The sequence below is a fragment of the Pseudoliparis swirei genome, chromosome 3, assembly GCF_029220125.1.
Source record: "Pseudoliparis swirei isolate HS2019 ecotype Mariana Trench chromosome 3, NWPU_hadal_v1, whole genome shotgun sequence".
Classification (NCBI taxonomy): Eukaryota; Metazoa; Chordata; class Actinopteri; order Perciformes; family Liparidae; genus Pseudoliparis; species Pseudoliparis swirei.
Genome location: NC_079390.1, coordinates 15366246 through 15385031, shown reverse-complemented (window position 1 = coordinate 15385031; position 18786 = coordinate 15366246). Strand labels below are relative to the sequence as shown.

Here is an 18786-nt window from a genome sequence, read left to right as displayed (position 1 = left end):
ATATGCCACCCCGGTGCATGCTGGTCCTGTGGCTACCCACACCTACATATAAGCACAGGTGCCCAATGTTACCCAATCAGTGAACCAATCAAAAAGCTAAATATATTTAAACAACAATCACAATGAATTAAACTAAACAAAAAATGGCATGAGAAAAAACTCTACTAACACATACAAATATAACCTAAATAAGCAAAGATTAACCTGTTTGATTTGTTAATAAAATCGAAAAAGTTTTTCTATAAAAAAAAGATTCTAAATACTTTTATTTAGTTTTCTGTATAAAACAATGTAAAAAAAATGTATAAAAAAAAAATGTAAAAAAAATCATGTATTTGCAAACCCCCTGCAGGTTTATATAACCCCAATGATATATACTGTTCATGAAGTCTTCAAAGTCAAAGTCAATAAAAGAACCAAAAGAGTAAATGTAGGGGTAGTTAGTCTTTTTGTAAATGTTTTTTTCCTTTCTTCACTCACACACACACACACCACACCACACACACCAACACCCACACACACACACACACACACACACACACACACACCACACACAAACACAAGCACATGTCTACTAAATACATTTATTGGACATGGGACACTAATGTGAGTTCCCTTTCATGTCTCAACTAATAAATATGTAGTATAGTACTTCTAATTTAGTTTCTGTCTGATTGGGGAGAGATATTTTGCTTCTGTCTCCACACACAGACCCAATCTCTTTCTCTCTCAGCCACACAAAGTCTCTTCACAGAAATACAGAAACCATTTTGAAAGAAAAACTTTTTTCCCCTGAACCGTTTTCCCTCACTGAAAACTCACTCAGGCACGTATCAGTTGGGACACAACAATACAACCTACAACATTACAAGTCGACTGCTGACAGACTACGGACTGTGACTGGTCATCTGCACATCTTTTATCATATAATATGTCATCTTAATAATAATAAATTACTATAAATAACTTTCAATACAACATTTACTTTATGACTTTTTGCTTTGTTTTTTTTGGGCGGGCCATTATGACCCTGAACAGCACATCTGTCTCTGAACAGCACACATGTCTCAAAAAAAAAAAAAAAAAAAAAAAAAAAAAAAAAAAAAAAAAAAAATTAAGGAGAAAATAAAATGCTAATGCAATTTAGATTTATTATTTTTTATTTTTTACCTAACCTAAAAATAGTTGAAACGTATTTTCATTAAAAAAAAGTGTGATCCTGGATTGACTCTGATCTATGGAGGGCAAATAACTCATTCCACTAAAACGATTTAATTATTAGTAATGTTGTTGTTGATAAAGGTACATTAAACAATATTACTTTACAATAAAATGAAATACAAATGTAAAAATAAATAGCTCCAACACACTTTGTATTTATACCCAGGGGGAGATGAGAAGATCAGCCCCTCTCAGGTAGAAGCAGGTCAAAGTTAACGGAGTTATACCTGCCAGCGGCTCCAACTTTTTGATTAATTTCATACTCGCTGCACGTTGCGAGGTGGTTGGTGCCACATCCCTTCGAGCTCGGTGACTTCCTCAAGCCTTGTAGTCTCTCTGTGGTTGCCAGGCAACCAGCGAAAACTCCGAAGAGTTACTCACGCATCACCCACAAACCACGAAAAAAAGGAGAAGTAGAGGTGCTGGGAGGTGTATGTTAGAACTTATGGATGTGAGTAATACTATCATGTTACTCTAGAATAGAGAGTGAAGAGGCACATGTCACCAACAATCCCTTGAACGGTGTCTGTCTGCTCTGCTGGGGCACAATGAACTGTGTGATACTCCCACCAGGCAACCAGCGCACAAGGGTGCAGCAGTGACTCTGCAGGTGAGGGGGAGGAGGGGTTTGTTGATTGTGTTCACCAGACGATGCTCGGTGGTGGATACTTCATGTCTCCTTCTTTGGAACAGACTTTGTTATTTAGTGATTATTGATAGACCTTTTATTTTCCTTTTTTGAGTTCTGGCCAAGCATAAACGTTTAGCGTTGAAGGAACATAAACCCTGATCCACTCAACCATCAGGAGAACACACTACAAATTATTTTTGCCCCAGAATTTGTTTTAAAATTCTAGATTCCTTTAATATTACAATGTGTCTTATAATGTTATTCTAAATATTTGTCCTTGTCTCTGTCCCTTGCTGAGCATTAATGTGATGTGTGGATGAGATCCAATAAGAGCTCCAGATTGGTTTCCTGTTGCTTTGGCTCCAGAACAAACATGAGAATAAGTCCACATTGAGAAATCTGCATGGTGAAATTATTAATACACACTTACCTCCATTATTTACATTTGACAGTACAAAAAAACACATTTTGGATTGGACCGTTTTTTAAGAACACATCTTGTTACATCTGCTGGCTGCTTTAAAACACATAACCTGGTCCAGCTCGCTGTAAATCCATTTGACATTTTAAATGAATGTGGTGTATCACAGCGAGGCGACTCAGTGACTAATGTGGCCTTTTAACAGCCCCTCTCTCGCCCCTCTCTCGCCTCTCTCTCGCCCCTCTCTCACCCCTCTCTCGCCACCCTCTCCCTCTCTGCAGGCACAAGCCCCCACGCCCCCACCAGCATCCACGTGGCGGCGTCCTCCACCTGGGCCAACGTGTCCTGGGAGGTGGGCTACGACGGAGGCTTCCAGCAGACATTCTCAGTCTGGTATGGCCATGTGTGAGTCATCCCAGCATGCTTGGCTTCCTGCTTAAATCTCTTCTTCCGGTACTCCCTTGTGTCTGAAAGCGTCTTTCTCCAGGGTTGTGTTCAGAAGAGTTGTGAGAACGTAGAGGTGGAAACACACGGGGGATCCAGATGTGTGAGTGAGTCGTTCTGCTCTGATCTTGATGATTTCCTGCAAGAACAGCTTAAAAAACAACTAAACTGAACATGACCCAACATCCTCTGCCCTGCTGCCGCTGCCGCTGCTTTGCTGCTGCTTGAAACGTAGAAACATTTCATGAATTTAATGACTTGAGATTTTAACAATGACACTTAGTGCTTGTTTCAAATAGGGAGAACCTAAATGTCGTAATGATGATCATTTAAAGGTTTTAATTGCTGCCGACAGTTTGATTTTATACCAACAAAATCCTCCACTAGAGTGTTGACTCTACTGAGTGGAGCAACGAATGCGTTATTGGCATGAACTCAATATATATTTAAGTAATTGTGCTAGCAGTAACTGCTGCCAGTAATATGTGCTGCAGACTGTGTGAACATGGTTAGTTGGTTGTGTCTTATCTGTCCTTATCTGCTAGAGAGACATTGCTTGACAGCATTGATTCCAGTTGAGTTTCACCACAACAGCTCAGCCCTCTGAAGTGTTCGTCCCTTCCTTAAGCTTCAGAAACACGATGCAGGACACCAACATGCAGTACATAGTGCCATTTTTTCTTTTTAATTGGGATGTCCTGCACCAATCTGCAGAATTAACTATAAAAAAGCCCAACTCCAGTCATGCTTTATTAAAACAGCGAGGGAACCGCAGAGCAGCACAAATATAGAGAGAAGCCGACAGCAGCTTCAACTGATGATACTCAGACTGTCAGCAAACATCCGTGAGTGACGCGAGCAGAGCAGCTTGGTGCTGCATCCGTCTCGGTCACATTTCTCAGGTAGTTCTTCTGAAACCCTGCCGTCGGTTAAAGAAATGCATTTCAACTTCAGCATTGTGTTCGTGCTGGGGATGGTGAGTTGTTTTCCACATCCTGTTTCAAAACCTTCCTGCCAAAAACCCCTCTGACTGCAGACTGGCTCTATTTGATATTACTGTGTAAAACAGTAGAGCGATCTATTCCAAGTGTCTGTAAGCACTGACACCTGCGTCATCTTAATACGAAGCCATATCTAAATTAGATTAGCATGACTAATTTTAATTACGGCCTACTTTAGGCTAAGTGTGCGCTGTGCAGCTGCATCAAGGAGGGAAAACAACTTCATCCCATAACCTAATATTAAGGAACTGCAGCAGAATAATCCTAAAGGGGACATATCATGCTCATTTTCAGGGTTCATACAGTGATCCTTGGATTGGAGAGGTATATTCTAATAAGATTGCATTTGAGGAGTCAAATCTGATCGGCTTGTTGAATCACATGTTTTCTGATCCAAGCAGCCCACAACAAACTAACCGGGTCGTCTTACTTCAGCACTGAAAAAGTGATATGTCCCCTTTAATCCATTCATTGAATTATACTGCGTGCTTCAAAGTGCTACTGTAGCTCAGTCGGTGATAGCATAAAGGTATTTATATATGTATGTATATATATATATATACATATATATATATATATGCGTAGCGTCTTCTGCTTTATCTGTGATCCGCTGCAACTGAATGTATGGCATGGGCAAACCGCAAAGCTGAGAGCAGCATGGGCTTTACTACCATCACGTGAAAGTCCCGTTGTCAATGAAGTGAACAAAAAACACATGATGTTGGATCAATGATGGCACTAGAGCTGTTGCAGAAAGGACCTCACATCATGTAACGGGCTCAACCGTGTGATCATAATGGTGATGAAAAAATACATGTCCTCGGCCAGACTTCTTTTTCTATTATCAGCATGAAGTGGACTTTAACCTCCTGTCCATCCGCTCACCTGCTCTCATCATGACAAATTACCCCTTGGGGATTAATAAAGTATATATCTATCTATCCCGCCCAGGCTGAAGAGGGAGCGTTTAGGTCCACACGACTGGCTTTCCAATCCCGTGCCTGGAGGCCACGACTGGATGGTGGTTCCCGGCTTGGAGCCAGAGACAACATACCAGTTCAGCATCCTGGCCCAAAATAAGCTTGGCACAGGCCCTTTCAGCGAGGTTGTCACTGTGAACACACTAGGTAGGTGTACTCTGAAACAAAAGGAATACCGTAATGAAGCGGAATGGGCAGAAAGCCTACTTACTTAGTTGAGACAAAGCATTTCTTATATTTTTGTAAAAAACTATCCTAAAGCTTTATTCTTATTTGTATTCTATCATTTTCAAAATAGAATTTGGCCCTAAACATGAAAGAACAATGTTGAAGAGAAACATTCTGCAGTGTGTGAGAGCAAAGATTTTATAAAGTCTGATGAGTAAATGTCTCACGCCTCCGCTCAGGGAGAGCCAAACTACACCTTCACCGCGTGATGTTTCACGTCCCAGCTGGAGAGGCTCATGCTGATGTTTTATGAGTTTTGTCTCTGTGTCTATCGATGTTCAGGCAGAAACTCTACTCATAAACAATGCTACACATTTGAAGAGTAGCTCTGGTTCAGGGAATGTTTTTAGATATTGTTCGCCCTCCTAGTCGCCACTATGGACCAGTCTAATGAAAAGTTATACTGTCAGGGTACATTTTTCTTCAAGTGTGTAGATGTACTTTTTCTGAGCAGTGTTGCAATATATATTTCAACGGTTTTCTATGTATTAAACTGCAAGCCTATAATTATAGATTTAAAACATATGACTGTACCAAACAACACAATAAAGGCTCACAACATGTTGTTCAGACCAGTCAGTTCGAGTAAAGGCTAAAAACATTCTTTACTCTACCAATAAACTGACGTTATATTTGCATTCACACCACAATTGCCTGTCTGAAATGAAGGTAATGTCCTATATTATGCATGTGGAAAAAGACACGGAGACTAACACTCGACACTAACAGCTACCTCTTTGCTATTGGCAACCATTTTGAGAAATTGGCGACCAATTATTGTCCTTTACAGCAGCGGTCCCCAACCCTTTTTAAGCCACGGACCGGTTTCGCGTCAGACAATATTTTCCCGGACCGGCCTTCACAGTGTGGTCGATAAACATGACGTAATAAATATCACTTAAGAAATATGACGGAATAAAATGATACCACCGTCAAAAAGTGCATAAAAATACAGCTCACCATTACGCCGAATTAGTGGGAGCCCTGAGTTTGTTTATCTGCAATGAGTCGGTCCCATCTCGGGGTGATGGGAGACAACGACACCCGAAGTGTGTTTGTTATGTCCGGTCTGCTCCCTAACTTGGTTCTGATGGGTGTCATTGCAGAAAACTGTGTCACAAAGATATGATGGAAGCGATCTCGGGATATTCTGCTTTGATTGTGATCCAGAACAAAACAACACCGTGGTTGTGTGAAATTTACTTTTAAGGTCACTGTCATTGCGGATGTATCCGGTCCTTTTTGAAAAGTTCATTCACTCTTTCTGCCGGCCCAGTACCGGTTGTGGGTTGGGGAGAGCTGCTCTACAGAATGCATGCGTATTGACTCCAGCAGAGTTTATCTGCCCGTGATGGCTGTCAATAGAAGGCAGTGAAATCAACACTTTCTTTTGCTGCCACTCATTGCCCTGTTGTACTCCATTATATAAAAGTGTACTGCTATACAACACATAACTTCACATTACAGATTGTATGTGCATTTAGGACTTCTTTTCACAGGAAAAAACTGCTTTTCAGAACCTTTTCAAAACCCCAATGAAAAAGCCTAAACGAGGCTGTGGTTGACTCATTCATTTATACAGTACCATTCCTCCGAGCAGTGATGAAAGGGACATTAATTCAGTATAAATGAAGCTGTCACAGATTATTACTTAAAGATAAGTGATCTCCTAAAATTGGGGTAACCATTCAGGCTGCATCACCTTCCGTGTCGGCCGAGGAGGAGAGAAGGAGACGACAAAGCGCTCAGCCCAGCCTGCTTGTTTCCTTTCTCTCTTTACAAAAACAAACGATGAAACATCTTTGAAAACGTAATGATTATTTTTACTGAGGCAGAAAAACAGAAAAAACAAGTAGTAATGTTGAATATCATCGACTCTTTTGTCATGTGAAGTAATGTGTAAAAGAGGGGGGGCTGATACACTGGTCTGCTCCCTGAATGTATAACTGAGTGACTCACACCTTCCCAACCCAAATGTCCCTCTTGCAGTATTTCCTTTAAGTACCCCTGAACCATTGGTGCTGCTTACCCCACCACGGTGCCTCACAGCCAATCGCACGCAGCAGGGAGTCCTGCTCACCTGGATCCCACCTGCCAATCATACAGCACCTATCCAGCATTACATCATGGAGTTCCGCCTGGGGGAGCGATGGGAGGTCTTGGACGACAGCATTCCTGTCGGGGAGACGGACTTGCTCGCCCGAGACCTGATCCAGGTAAAAGCAATACATTTGCATCGTAACCTTTGTGTGTGAGCACACACACACACACACACACACACACACACACACACACAATTTGAAAAGACATTGAGCTTCCTTTTTAATTACTAGCTAACTTTTCAGTTCTTTTTTAAAACCCTTTTCATGTGGTCCCCCATCTGCAACGCATTACACACATAGTTGTAAGGTGTTATAGGCACACATAGATATTCGAAATGCTTTATAACAATAATCATAGCACATATTAAAGCATTATTTAAGAAATGTTAAGGTATTACCAACATATAAGTATATATATTTATATAAACATTCATATATATACAGTCATACATACACACATTCATGCATACATACACTACCGTTCAAAAGTTTGGGGTCATCCAGACAATTTCGTGTCTTCCATAAAACTCACTTTTATTTATCAAATGAATTGAAAATTGAATAGAAAATATAGTCAAGACATTGACAAGGTTAGAAATAATGATTAATATTTGAAGTATTAATTTTGTTCTTCAAACTTCAAGCTCAAAGGAAGGCCAGTTGTATAGCTTATATCACCAGCATAACTGTTTTCAGCTGTGCTAACATAATTGCACAAGGGTTTTCTAATCAGATATTAATCTTCTAAGGCGATTAGCAAACACAATGTACCATTAGAACACTGGAGTGATAGTTGATGGAAATGGGCCTCTATACACCTATGGAGATATTTCATTAGAAACCAGACACTTCCACCTAGAATAGTTATTTACCACATTAACAATGTATAGTGTGTATTTTTGATTAATGTTATCTTTATTGAAAAAACAGTGCTTTTCTTTGAAAAATAAAGACATTTCTAAGTGACCCCAAACTTTTGAACGGTAGTGTATATATGCACACACATAAGTACATAAATACATACATGTACATACATATAAACAGGTTTCCTGGTGGAAGTCACTTTTTGTCAGTGCCTTTGAGCACCTGTATCGGGATACAGGTGGTATCACTGGAAAGCCCCGGATATCTTATACATACATATTGTGACACGCGTGTAGCCGTCACCGGTAGGTTTCCCCCCCTAAGCACCAAGAAGGACTGAGCAGCCAGAGGGATATTTGTTAATCACTTTTATTGCGACCGCAGACTGTGTCTCTGCTCTCCACGCTCCCCATCTTCTGTCCGTCCAGCTCCTTTATGGAGACAGCCTCAGATACACAAACACATATCGTCATCAGCTGGACTGATTACCAATCAGTCCAGCTGATGACAATCAGACACCGTTCCCTGAACCACACCCCCGCTCCACCCACTCTGCAGCCGAGCCTAAACACCCCCCGCTGCCACACATATATACAGGAGAAGTATTATAGTTTTAATATGCATAAAAAAAAAAATGTCATGTTAAATTTGATTATAACAAACAAATCGAAATTCTTGAAATATTGCTTATTGCTGATTATGGCTTACAGCCTTTAAAACTCTAAGAAAATCTCATAATCCTATCTTATATTTTCCTCAAACCAAAAAAAAAAATTAAAAAAAAAAAGATGTCATACAAGCAGGTGGAAAAAACCCTTGCAGGTGTTTTGTTTTTAATTAGGATCAGTGAATTGTTTAATGATTACTAGTATACTAGTTTACTTTTTCATTTAATAATATTTAGAGATAGGATATTTTTTCTTCTAAGCTGTAAAGCCAAAAATATTATATTAAAAGAAATTGCAATTAAAATATTTATTTGTAATTTAATGAGAATCCATGACATTTTTGTTTTTTTTTGAATTGCATTACAGAAAATAAAGAACTTCATCACAATATTCTAATTTTCTGAGACAGTCCTGTATATATATATATATCTTTTAATTTTTTTCACTTGGAGCCAACAATGATGACTTTGAGTCACTTTTATCCACAGTAATATGGATTAATAGTAACAGTTATTGTAATGCACTATGAAAATAATATAATGTTTTACAAGTATGAGAATTATATAAGCCTTGCAAAGAAAAACATGTCGATGGCGGTTTTATTGAGTGGTTTGTGTTTAGTGAACTGATCCGTGTAAACTTAGCAGAGCGCCCCTTTTAATACAGAACAGATATAAATGCATGACTTCTAGGTTCCATTGTGCCGTTTATAAAGTGGAAGAGCAATTATGTTTTGTATGGATCTGTGAGCGGCACTACTCCTATCCATCAGCCGGCTGGAGACATGAGTTTGACCTTCTGAACGTAGCTGTCTCTCTCTCTCTCTCTCTCTCTCTCCGTCTGCTCCTAGGAGGCGTGGTACGAGTTCCGCGTCACGGCCCTGATGGGCGACACCATCAGCGAGCCCAGCAACGTCGTGGGAGTGTCCAGTACAGGTGAGCCACTGGAATCTTCCTGCTCACGGCCCCGGAAAGTTCCGAGGAGCTTTTCTCGTCACGGCTCACGACTCAAACTCCAACAACCTCTGGCGGTGAGCTGCGATCTTAATGAGTTGAGCCGTGGAGAGGCTGCAGATGTATATTGCACACGCAGCAACAGCCAACTTTACATTTCGCCCACTCTGCACTAATATATGAACGCTCTCTGTACATGCACCCTTCTTTTGTACCGTCCTGAAAAGTATGACATCATCGCTCTGCCTGTTGTCTCATGGTTTGTACGAGGCAGCTTTGTGCTAAAGAAATAAAGAAAAAAGGATTCAATAAAAGCAAGTCGTTTCAAAATGTGATGTCACTCCCCTGCAGAGGTCATTGGGTACACATCATTTGGGAAGAGCAGCTGTTGGCAACATTTAGAGACAGGATTTGCTCACAGATCTCTACAAGCAGTGTGCTGCCACCTACTGGTAAATGTTTAGGGAATATAAGGCTCAAAAGTATTAATTTGACTGCTTGTTTCACCTGTGCATATTGTCCATCAGCATCATACTGCCCACACGACGTGGATACACCCTCTCCTACGAAGATGAAAGGTCCTCTGGCTAATCTGCAGGTGTTGCATGAACCAATATTGCCAGAGGTGCAACACTTTGCATTTTGCTGTATCATGCTTCACTGCAGCTCATGAGCCACTAAAACAAAGCTTGACACACAATCCCCCCAGGTCGTTGCCGAGCCATTCATTAGCATGAAACAGCTCCAGCATTAATACGTGAGGTCGGCTCTTAAAGTTGGTAGCTCTACAGCGGGAGGTGAAGTTTTCCTCCCCGTAATGATACTGGCAGTGCACGACTGTAAAAGTGTAAAAAAGCTGAGGAGCGCAGCCCGGTATGTTGTTGGAGCATCACACAACAGACAGGAAAGGCAGCGCGAGGATGAAGGCCTGCAGGATTATTGCCAAAATGACCATCGCAGTTATACTTCCATCAATGTAGAGATCGCGATTATTCATGCATTTGTAGGGCCGTAACATTTTTATTGCACTTTATTACCGCATTTTAGATGAAAAGTGCACTCTCTCTCTTCCATTTAGTATATTCATCTCCTTCTGCAGCTGTATCAAAGGTTCAAGTTTTTTCACGGGCTGCAGCTGTCAGGTGCCGGGCAGCAGCCTGACGACTCCAACACATCTGGATCCCCCCTAGTGGCTGTTGTGAAGATTTCTAGGAGCAGGGCACACATTTTAGCCTGAACTATATCAGTTGGTTGTGTTCTGTTAATTGGTGGAAGACAATATCGTGGTTGCGGTTAATATTTAATAAACTAGGCATCCCTATCATAAATATGGTACAGTTTGTTTTGGCAATCTGGAGCTGCAGAGCTTTGTATACATTTAGCTAAAGGGTAGTTCTACACAAAGTGAAGGTTTATGTTGTAAATATTCTAGAACATCTCTTCGGATGCCATTATTAGTTTGAATCCTAATTAGTCCTAATTAATCCTAATTAAAAGTTGATGGCCGAGTTGCTCAGTGGAGGAGACTGATGTCACCGATGTCAGAGACTAATGCCTTTAGGTCTAAGGCCATGTCATAGCAAACACATCAACGTAACAATGGCATTGTGTAAAACTGTTACGACTAAATGTAACATCAAAATATAATGTGCAAAAACTGCAACAACTCGTTATGCAAAATGGCCTATTTGAGAATAAATCTATTATTAGATCATAGTGTGTATGATGCATTGATGTGTTCATCAATGCTGTATAGCTTGTCTTCACTGATGTGAATCTGCAAAGTTAATACAAACACAGTATTTGCATGTACTTGGTTACTTCTCACCACAGTTGAGAATGGACTTTTTCGTGAAGTAGCAGACATCTATGTCCAGAAGTGAAACATATTTGCATATTCATAAATACTTTTTTTGCAGAACAGTGGATTTTAATGCCTTGAGGAAATTATAATCAATGTAATGTGACACAAAGCTTTATTTCAGGCAATGTGGCCTCTGCAGCGTTCCACACTGCAAGGGAGACACAGTTTACATTCTGCTGAGTCATCACGTATCCTGCACAAATGGCCGTGTTGAAGACACGTGCAGTAGAATAAAGGTCAGCTCCTGCATATTTGAATTTCATTGGAAATGGCAAAGCTTTTCCTTTTATTACAAACTAATGCACGAGGTGTCTCCTTTTGGGTGGGAATAAGCAAAGGAGCTTCTATTTATTCATGATATTACCATCAAATGAACCCCATGTTCAGAAAACCCTGGTTGAGTTACTCACATAGTTAAATAGCTGCTTAATCAGAGCACACTGTGTTCTCGCGGAGGGACTGCGTGCTCCCTTTCGGTGGACTCACATCTGCGTGGTAATCTCACGGTAAAGATCAGCCCTCATTTCAGAGCTGGGATATAAATGTCGACATTAGCATTCATCTTGAGCAGTGCTATATCAAAAGTCTCGTGAGCAAACTTAAAGTTTAATTTGTGTTCCTTTGTTCTCTTTGCTCACTCTTCCTTTCTTTTCCCACAAACACCGGGAAGGCCACGTCTCTGCGACACCGTGTCCAACCGCAAACTGTCACGTCCTTCTTTTTGAAATCCTTTTCATTTTGATGCAACATGGCAGGGTTGCCAGGTCTGTGTGACAAAACCAGCCCAAAACCAGCCCAATATCAGAACTCAAAATATGCCTGTGCCAAACCATATACACTGCTTTTAAAGTCCATGCCCATGTGTGTACGTGCTGATCTGGAGTCAGTTTGGTAGGATTTGGGTATAAATAAATTATTTCATTTAAAATATCGATTTTTATTTAAAGATATTCATGTAATTTGCATGCAAAATAGGTCTACCCGAACCAGCGGACAAAAAATTCAACCCGCGGCAACACTTCAAAAGTAGCCCAATTCCGCGGGAAAACCGCGGACCTGGCAACACTGCTACATGGTGACTTCAACCCTAAGACTCCTCCCTCCTCACCCCACAGACTTCTTCCCTCCCCCGGAGATGGTGGAGGAGCGTGGCCTGGCGCGGCCTGTGGTGGCTGGCATCGTGGCCACCATCTGTTTCCTGGCGGCTGCCGTCCTGTTTAGTACGATGGCGGCCTGCTTCGTCAACAAGCAGCGCAGACGGAAGATTAAAAGGAAAAGAGGTGAGGAGAAAAGTCCTGATCATTAATATCTGTCTCCAATATTTTTAAGCCAATGCGATGAGAAGATTATTTCAAGTTGTTCAGAATACATTAAAGGGCCAGCGTGTAGCATTCAGAGGGATCTATAAGTGGAATATAATTTTATTAAATACATCTTTATTTTGTCTTAAATACCTGAAAATAAGAATAGTTGTGTTTTCATTACCTTAGACTAAGCTGTTTATATTTACATAGGGAGTGGGTCTTCTTGAGGAATCCACCATGTTGCTACAGTCAAGTCAAGTCAAGTCTTTTATTGTCAGATACACAGAATGACACAGGGTCAGACTGGGCACTGAAATTCTTAGGACAAGGCACCACACAACAACTACCATAGCCTAACATAATATAACATAACATAACATGACATACACACTGTACAAGAACTACAGCTACAGTAGCCCGGAAAGGAAAAACCAAACATTGGCTCTAGATCGGGCCATTTGCATTTTTACATCAGCCGCCGTGGTTCTCCGACATGCGAGAAGTTTCAGTTGGTTGCAGTCTGCATCCTCACCCCTAGATGCCGCCACATGCAATATATTTATTCAATCAATTTAATTTAAAATATGATTACGGTATATATAAATTGCCCATAGGTGTGAATGTGAGAGTGAATGGTTGTATGTCTCTATGTGTGCCCTGGATGGACTGGCGGCCTGTCCAGGGTGTCCCCTGCCTTCGCCCTATGTCAGCTGGGATCGGCTCCAGCGTCCCGCGACCCTAATGAGGATGAAGCGATATTGATAATGGATGGATGGATAGAAATAAATAAAAAATAAGAACTGTAAAATAGTTTCTGTTCGTTGTTGTAATACTCATTTTGGCCACATCTTCTAAATAGGACAACATTTAATAATTTAAACAACTTGCTAGCACACAATATGTGTAGCTTGAGTGTATGGTGAAATGAATTTCCTTGAAGAAAACATCAATGCTTTTAGTCATATTTAGACATGGAGTAGTAGTGGACTACTTGTTTTTTCTCTTCTAGTCTTCTGACCACTCAAAGCACTTTAACACTACATTCAGTTTATTTTATATAGCCCAAAATCACAAATTATGAATGTGCCTCAAATGGCTTAACAGTCTGTACACATAGACATCCCTGTCTCAGGACCTCACATCGGATCAGGAAAAACTCCCAAGAAATAGGAAAAAAACATTTCACAGGGGAAAAAAGGGAAGAAACCTTCAGGAGAGCAACAGAGGAGGATCCCTCTCCAGGATGGACAGAAGAAATAGATGTCATGTGTACAGAAGGAATCATTAGAGTTTCATAAAAACCTGTCGAAACTTTTTTTGGCAGATGGAAAATAATTGAAAGTTATCCCTGTAAAACTTTTTTTTACTGTTACATGGATGAAAACTACATTTAAGGAACCTTTTTCACCTGCTCTTTAGTCAGATATACAGGAAATAAAGCAATTTAGATCAGACTTTAAAAAATATGTCACCAGCATTCTTTTCTCAGTCTCCTCTCAGGGCTTCCATACATGTATACAGTCACTATGACACATGAACTAATCTGTACTTAACAGATCCAGGTACCTAAACTGCAACCTTGTGCTGCTTTATCAGTTTCCAGTTCAAACAGGAAACATCCATTTCATTGTTTGACTTCGATGCAGTCAAAGCAAAGCTTAATGACACTGGCAGCCATGCCTCGAGTCAGTTATTATTTTTGATGGTTTTTGTTAGTCTCATTTGCATTTGACTATTTTCATTTGACTCAGTTTCAAACTCTGCTCAGCAGCAGCATCACTGATGTCGTCTTCGGGGGAATTAACTTTCTAAACATAAAAATATGTAATTGTCTTAGATCATTATTATCTTGAATACCAACAAGCCTCAGTATGACTATGATCTGTGGGGACTTCTCCTTAAAACATAACATTTTACTATAAATGTGAAAGCAGTTCATCTGTGACACTGCCTCTCTCTGCCTTCATTTAGTGATAACAATCTCATTGTGAACTTTTTCGTTTGAGTAGTTCTGAAACGAGAGACGGAAAACGCTGCAGTAATTATCATGCAAACATACTAAAAACATACATTTGAAATTCATCTTAAATGGCACTAATGGCCTTTGTCTGTCTTTCTTCCGCCTTCCAGACCCTCCTCTTTCCATAACCCACTGCAGGAAAAGCATGGGAACACCGTAAGTAACCTCAACATGACTCACCACACTGCTACACTGCCACACACTACACTGCCACCCACTACACTGCTACCCACTACACTGCTACACTGCTTCACTGCTTCACTGCTCAAAACTCTAATGTCAGTCCCACAATCAAACAGCTCACCGGCTTCATACAGGAGCGGCCAGTATCATATATACACGAGCTTATCCAATTGGTACCTCAAGGACAACTTCACATCATTGCGTCAGTGATTTCCATTCTGAATGTTCCTTTTGTTTATAGAAACCAAAAAAGAAATGACATTGTCCGACATGAATTCTGTTGTTGTTGAACCTACAATCCATCCAACCCGTCATGGCCTCTGGTCCCTCGATCTTTTCACAGCCGACATTTTGACATGTCATAGCAAGAATAGCGCATGTGTGACTTATAACATTAACCTGGGCTCTAGTAACAGGCTGGAGGTCACACCTAATATGTGGATATGATGTTACACCTGGATCAGATGGGTGAAAATGTCCGCCACAGGGAATGTCCAGAAGTTCTGCGAGGGCTGATTGAGATATACGATCAGCCCAAGGTAAAAGAAAGATGCTCCAAAACTATTTAAAATGTCTCCACATAGCGGCTTTAACTTACTCACTTACACATTTACTCAGTTTGACTGATCTGCAAATGCAGGTTGCTGTGCTTGTGTGGTTTGTAAAGTTTTTCGGGACTCCAACATGCACACGCCAATGTTTCACAACGAGAGGCGACAGAGCGGCGCGGCTGTCATCATTTCAGGAAATGCATATTCTTGATTTCTCTCTGCTCGCACCTCTTCTACCTTCTCTTTTCTGTGGAAGAAATGACACGTACCTAGAGAGAATGGAGTTGTGTCAGTGGAATAGTGCTCCGGTTCTGAGATTGTGGGACTTTGGACTGAATAAATATGCAGCGGTCTCATCTTTATCTTTATCTCCCATGGAAGTCTTTCTCTTCCTTTTCTTTCCAATCTTCTTTCCTTTTTTCAACCCACTTAATCCAGCTATTTTCTCTCATTTTCTGTTGCCGTTTCCAACATTCCCCTCATTGACACGCTTCCTGCTAACCTCCATATTCTCCTCACTTCTTACTGTCTGATCTCCCCACTTCTACAGGACACCACTTAGCCTCATTCCCAGCATTGAACCCTACTGGGAGGGGCCGGACACAGGCAGGTACAGGCCTCGACCCTCCAGACCTCAGTGAGTGTGCCAACAGCTGCTGCCCCCCTCCTCCACCCCCTCCCCCCTCTTGCACACAGTATACACCCCCCTTTTGCACTTGCACTTTGGTTCCCCCGGCTCCCCCAGAGTCCTGGCCCGGCTGCATGCGTCTGGTCAAATGTACCCACGAGGTCGACGTCAATATCGGTCTGGGTCTTTCATTGATGAAAAGAGTAAGGATCTTCATCATCAGAAGATTTCAAATGAAAACAAATCTAAGTTTAGCCCTAATTATTAGGGATGTAAAAGCATGCGGGACAAGATTTAAAGCGAGAGGATGACTACGACAGCGACAGTTTGCTAATATCTCTGAGCTGAGCAGTCATCCATTTTCAGGACAGCAGGAGTAGATCATGGGACCTGTTCACTTTTGGGACATTATTTCTGGACTTTGTCGTTTCAGTGAATGAATCACCATGCCAGTAACACAACTGTCAATGGTCATTGTACTGTATGTCATTCACTAAGAGGATCTTCGTGTATTACAGCGTTACATCTTTTTTGCAAAAAGTGAGATTTTATGTATGTTTTGCTTTGCTAAAAAGATGCTTTATGAATATTGTAAAAGTATCAAATTACTCAATGCAGAGCAATGCACGCAGCACGTTTTCCGTAATAGTTCCTTCAAGGTTGTGATGGCAACTATACAGTCGCCGGTAGAAGTGCTGCTAAACTTTGTGTGGTTGACACATTGAGTCCTGATTGGCTGAAGCGACGCTGTAAAGACAGCAACAACGCAAAAGCGTGGAAGACTGAAAATACTGACCATTCAGAGCAGACTGGGCTTTTACAGGAGGTGGGCTTAAAGAGACAGTCGCTAAAATTGAGTGTTTCAGACAGAGGGCGACTACAGGTGTATTCAGACAGACAGTATTCATTATGAGTTGTATCATGTACAATATAAGCATGTAAACATGTTCTAGTAGAAACTGAAAACTTTGAAAAGGAATAGTTTAACATTTTGGGAAAACCCATTGTCTTTCGGGTTAAAGCTAAATGAGAATCAGTACGTCTACTGTCTGTACGCTATATGAAGCTGGGACCAGGGGTTGGTTAGCTTAGATTAGTACAGAGACTGGAAGCAGAGGAAAACAACACAACCGTCCCCTTGCTATTGCTTCATAGATACAGACATCGTAGCAGCATCAACGTTCACCACGATTACATACAGAACATTCTAGTCATTCGATTATGATTATATTATAAACGTACGGTGTGTATATACATAGCTGCTTTTGTATACATCATATCTCAATATTGAGGGACTTCTTCCTAGAGAGATAAAACAATTCCTGGAGATGTGCGTTCAACCACAGTGCTATATTTTATTTGTTAACGGAATAGAGATTTTGGGAAATGCGTGGAGTGGTGCAGGTAGGCTGATTTGTCACCACTGGAGTCTTTATGCTAAGCTAAGCAGCTTCTGTCTGTAGCCTTATAGTAACCAGACAGAGAATCCATCATATCAATCTTTTAACATAATTCTTGTGTTCTGCATTGTTGACAGCACAGAGTTGTAGCCATTGCTATCGTTTGAGCTGTGTATTCAATGGGTCCTTTCTCACTCTTTTGAATCCCTGTTTCACCTCGGGGTGAACTGGAACACCTTTTTTTTGACACTTTGGAATTGGTTCAGGTCAACACAATTCCTTTTTTCATCCCAGATGATGTCACAGTCTCACTTTGTTCTTCTGTCTGTTAATCCACCTTTCTTCGTGAAATGAAAACCAAGTGTTTCAGTTGTCAATCTGCATTTTAAGCCTAAGTGATTCTTAGCTATATGTTACTTTCCCCACAAAATAAAGTGACTGTGGCTTCAAAACTAATCATTGTTTTCATTTACTCCTTCCTAATAACAATAAAAAATGTTTTGCGGAAAGGAACCGAGTTTCATATATCAAAGGAGTACACAGTATATTTGTCACTGCGTGATCTTTGATGCCAACCAGAAATCTCAACCTCAAAGCCGGCCACAGAAAAAGAGGACAGTTGCAATTGAGTCGTCTCAGCTGGCTTTTGTTAGAATGACCTTTGACCTGGTATTGACACAAAGCCAGTGTCACCCCCGGCAATGGTTGGTTATATTCTCACTCCTCTGCATGCGTCTTTGATCAATGCCTCTGCTCCCACACCTGTCCATCACACCTGCCTACCATACCAAGCCTTACATAGCTGTTGATGACAACTAGTGTTGCTGAAGGCTAGCTTTCTTTCCTCCAACAGTATTGTCATGGATTTGTACTTTTTGCCCAAGCTTGACTCCAGACAATACTGCACATGTCACGCAAGAACGCTTTCTTCCCAGCTCTGAAACAGCAAGGGGTACACATACATGTTATGTGTTGTTGACAGAAAAGCATTGCTTATCTTCTACTTTAATTAAAAAATGTTTATATCCATACCCCTGTCAATGTATAGTATTGTCAACAAGTATGGGGAACTATGTATGAATAGGCTGGAAGTCTTAAATGTCAATACCCTTAAAGGCCCTAAAACACCCTTTTCTTTCTTTGAAAGTCATAATTCTTCTAAATTTCCCATTGGTCACTCCATGTTCAAGACATTAGAGGGTTGTGATATCCCTATAAACTTGTGAAGATGTTGCAAACAGCACAAAGGTTATTAAGTTTGGGCATTTCATTATTTTTATACCGATTGGAAATTAGCAGGCAGCACATTTCGCAGGATATCTT

The 18786-nt window shown here is 40.9% G+C and overlaps 1 protein-coding gene across 3 annotated transcripts in view; it reads left to right on the top strand.

Moving 5' to 3' along the window:
• Positions 1-18786, top strand: part of igsf9bb (immunoglobulin superfamily, member 9Bb) — a 117610-nt gene that overhangs the window by 86929 nt on the left and 11895 nt on the right. For 2 of the 3 annotated variants that reach the window (XM_056409068.1, XM_056409086.1), the window contains exons 12-18: positions 2555-2678; positions 4670-4845; positions 6916-7142; positions 9411-9495; positions 12493-12657; positions 14812-14857; positions 15986-16072. In XM_056409068.1, coding sequence (XP_056265043.1) covers positions 2555-2678; positions 4670-4845; positions 6916-7142; positions 9411-9495; positions 12493-12657; positions 14812-14857; positions 15986-16072 — 910 coding nt within the window. The remainder of the gene's footprint in view (positions 1-2554; positions 2679-4669; positions 4846-6915; positions 7143-9410; positions 9496-12492; positions 12658-14811; positions 14858-15985; positions 16073-18786) is intronic. The other variant, XM_056409077.1, reaches the window with a different exon arrangement.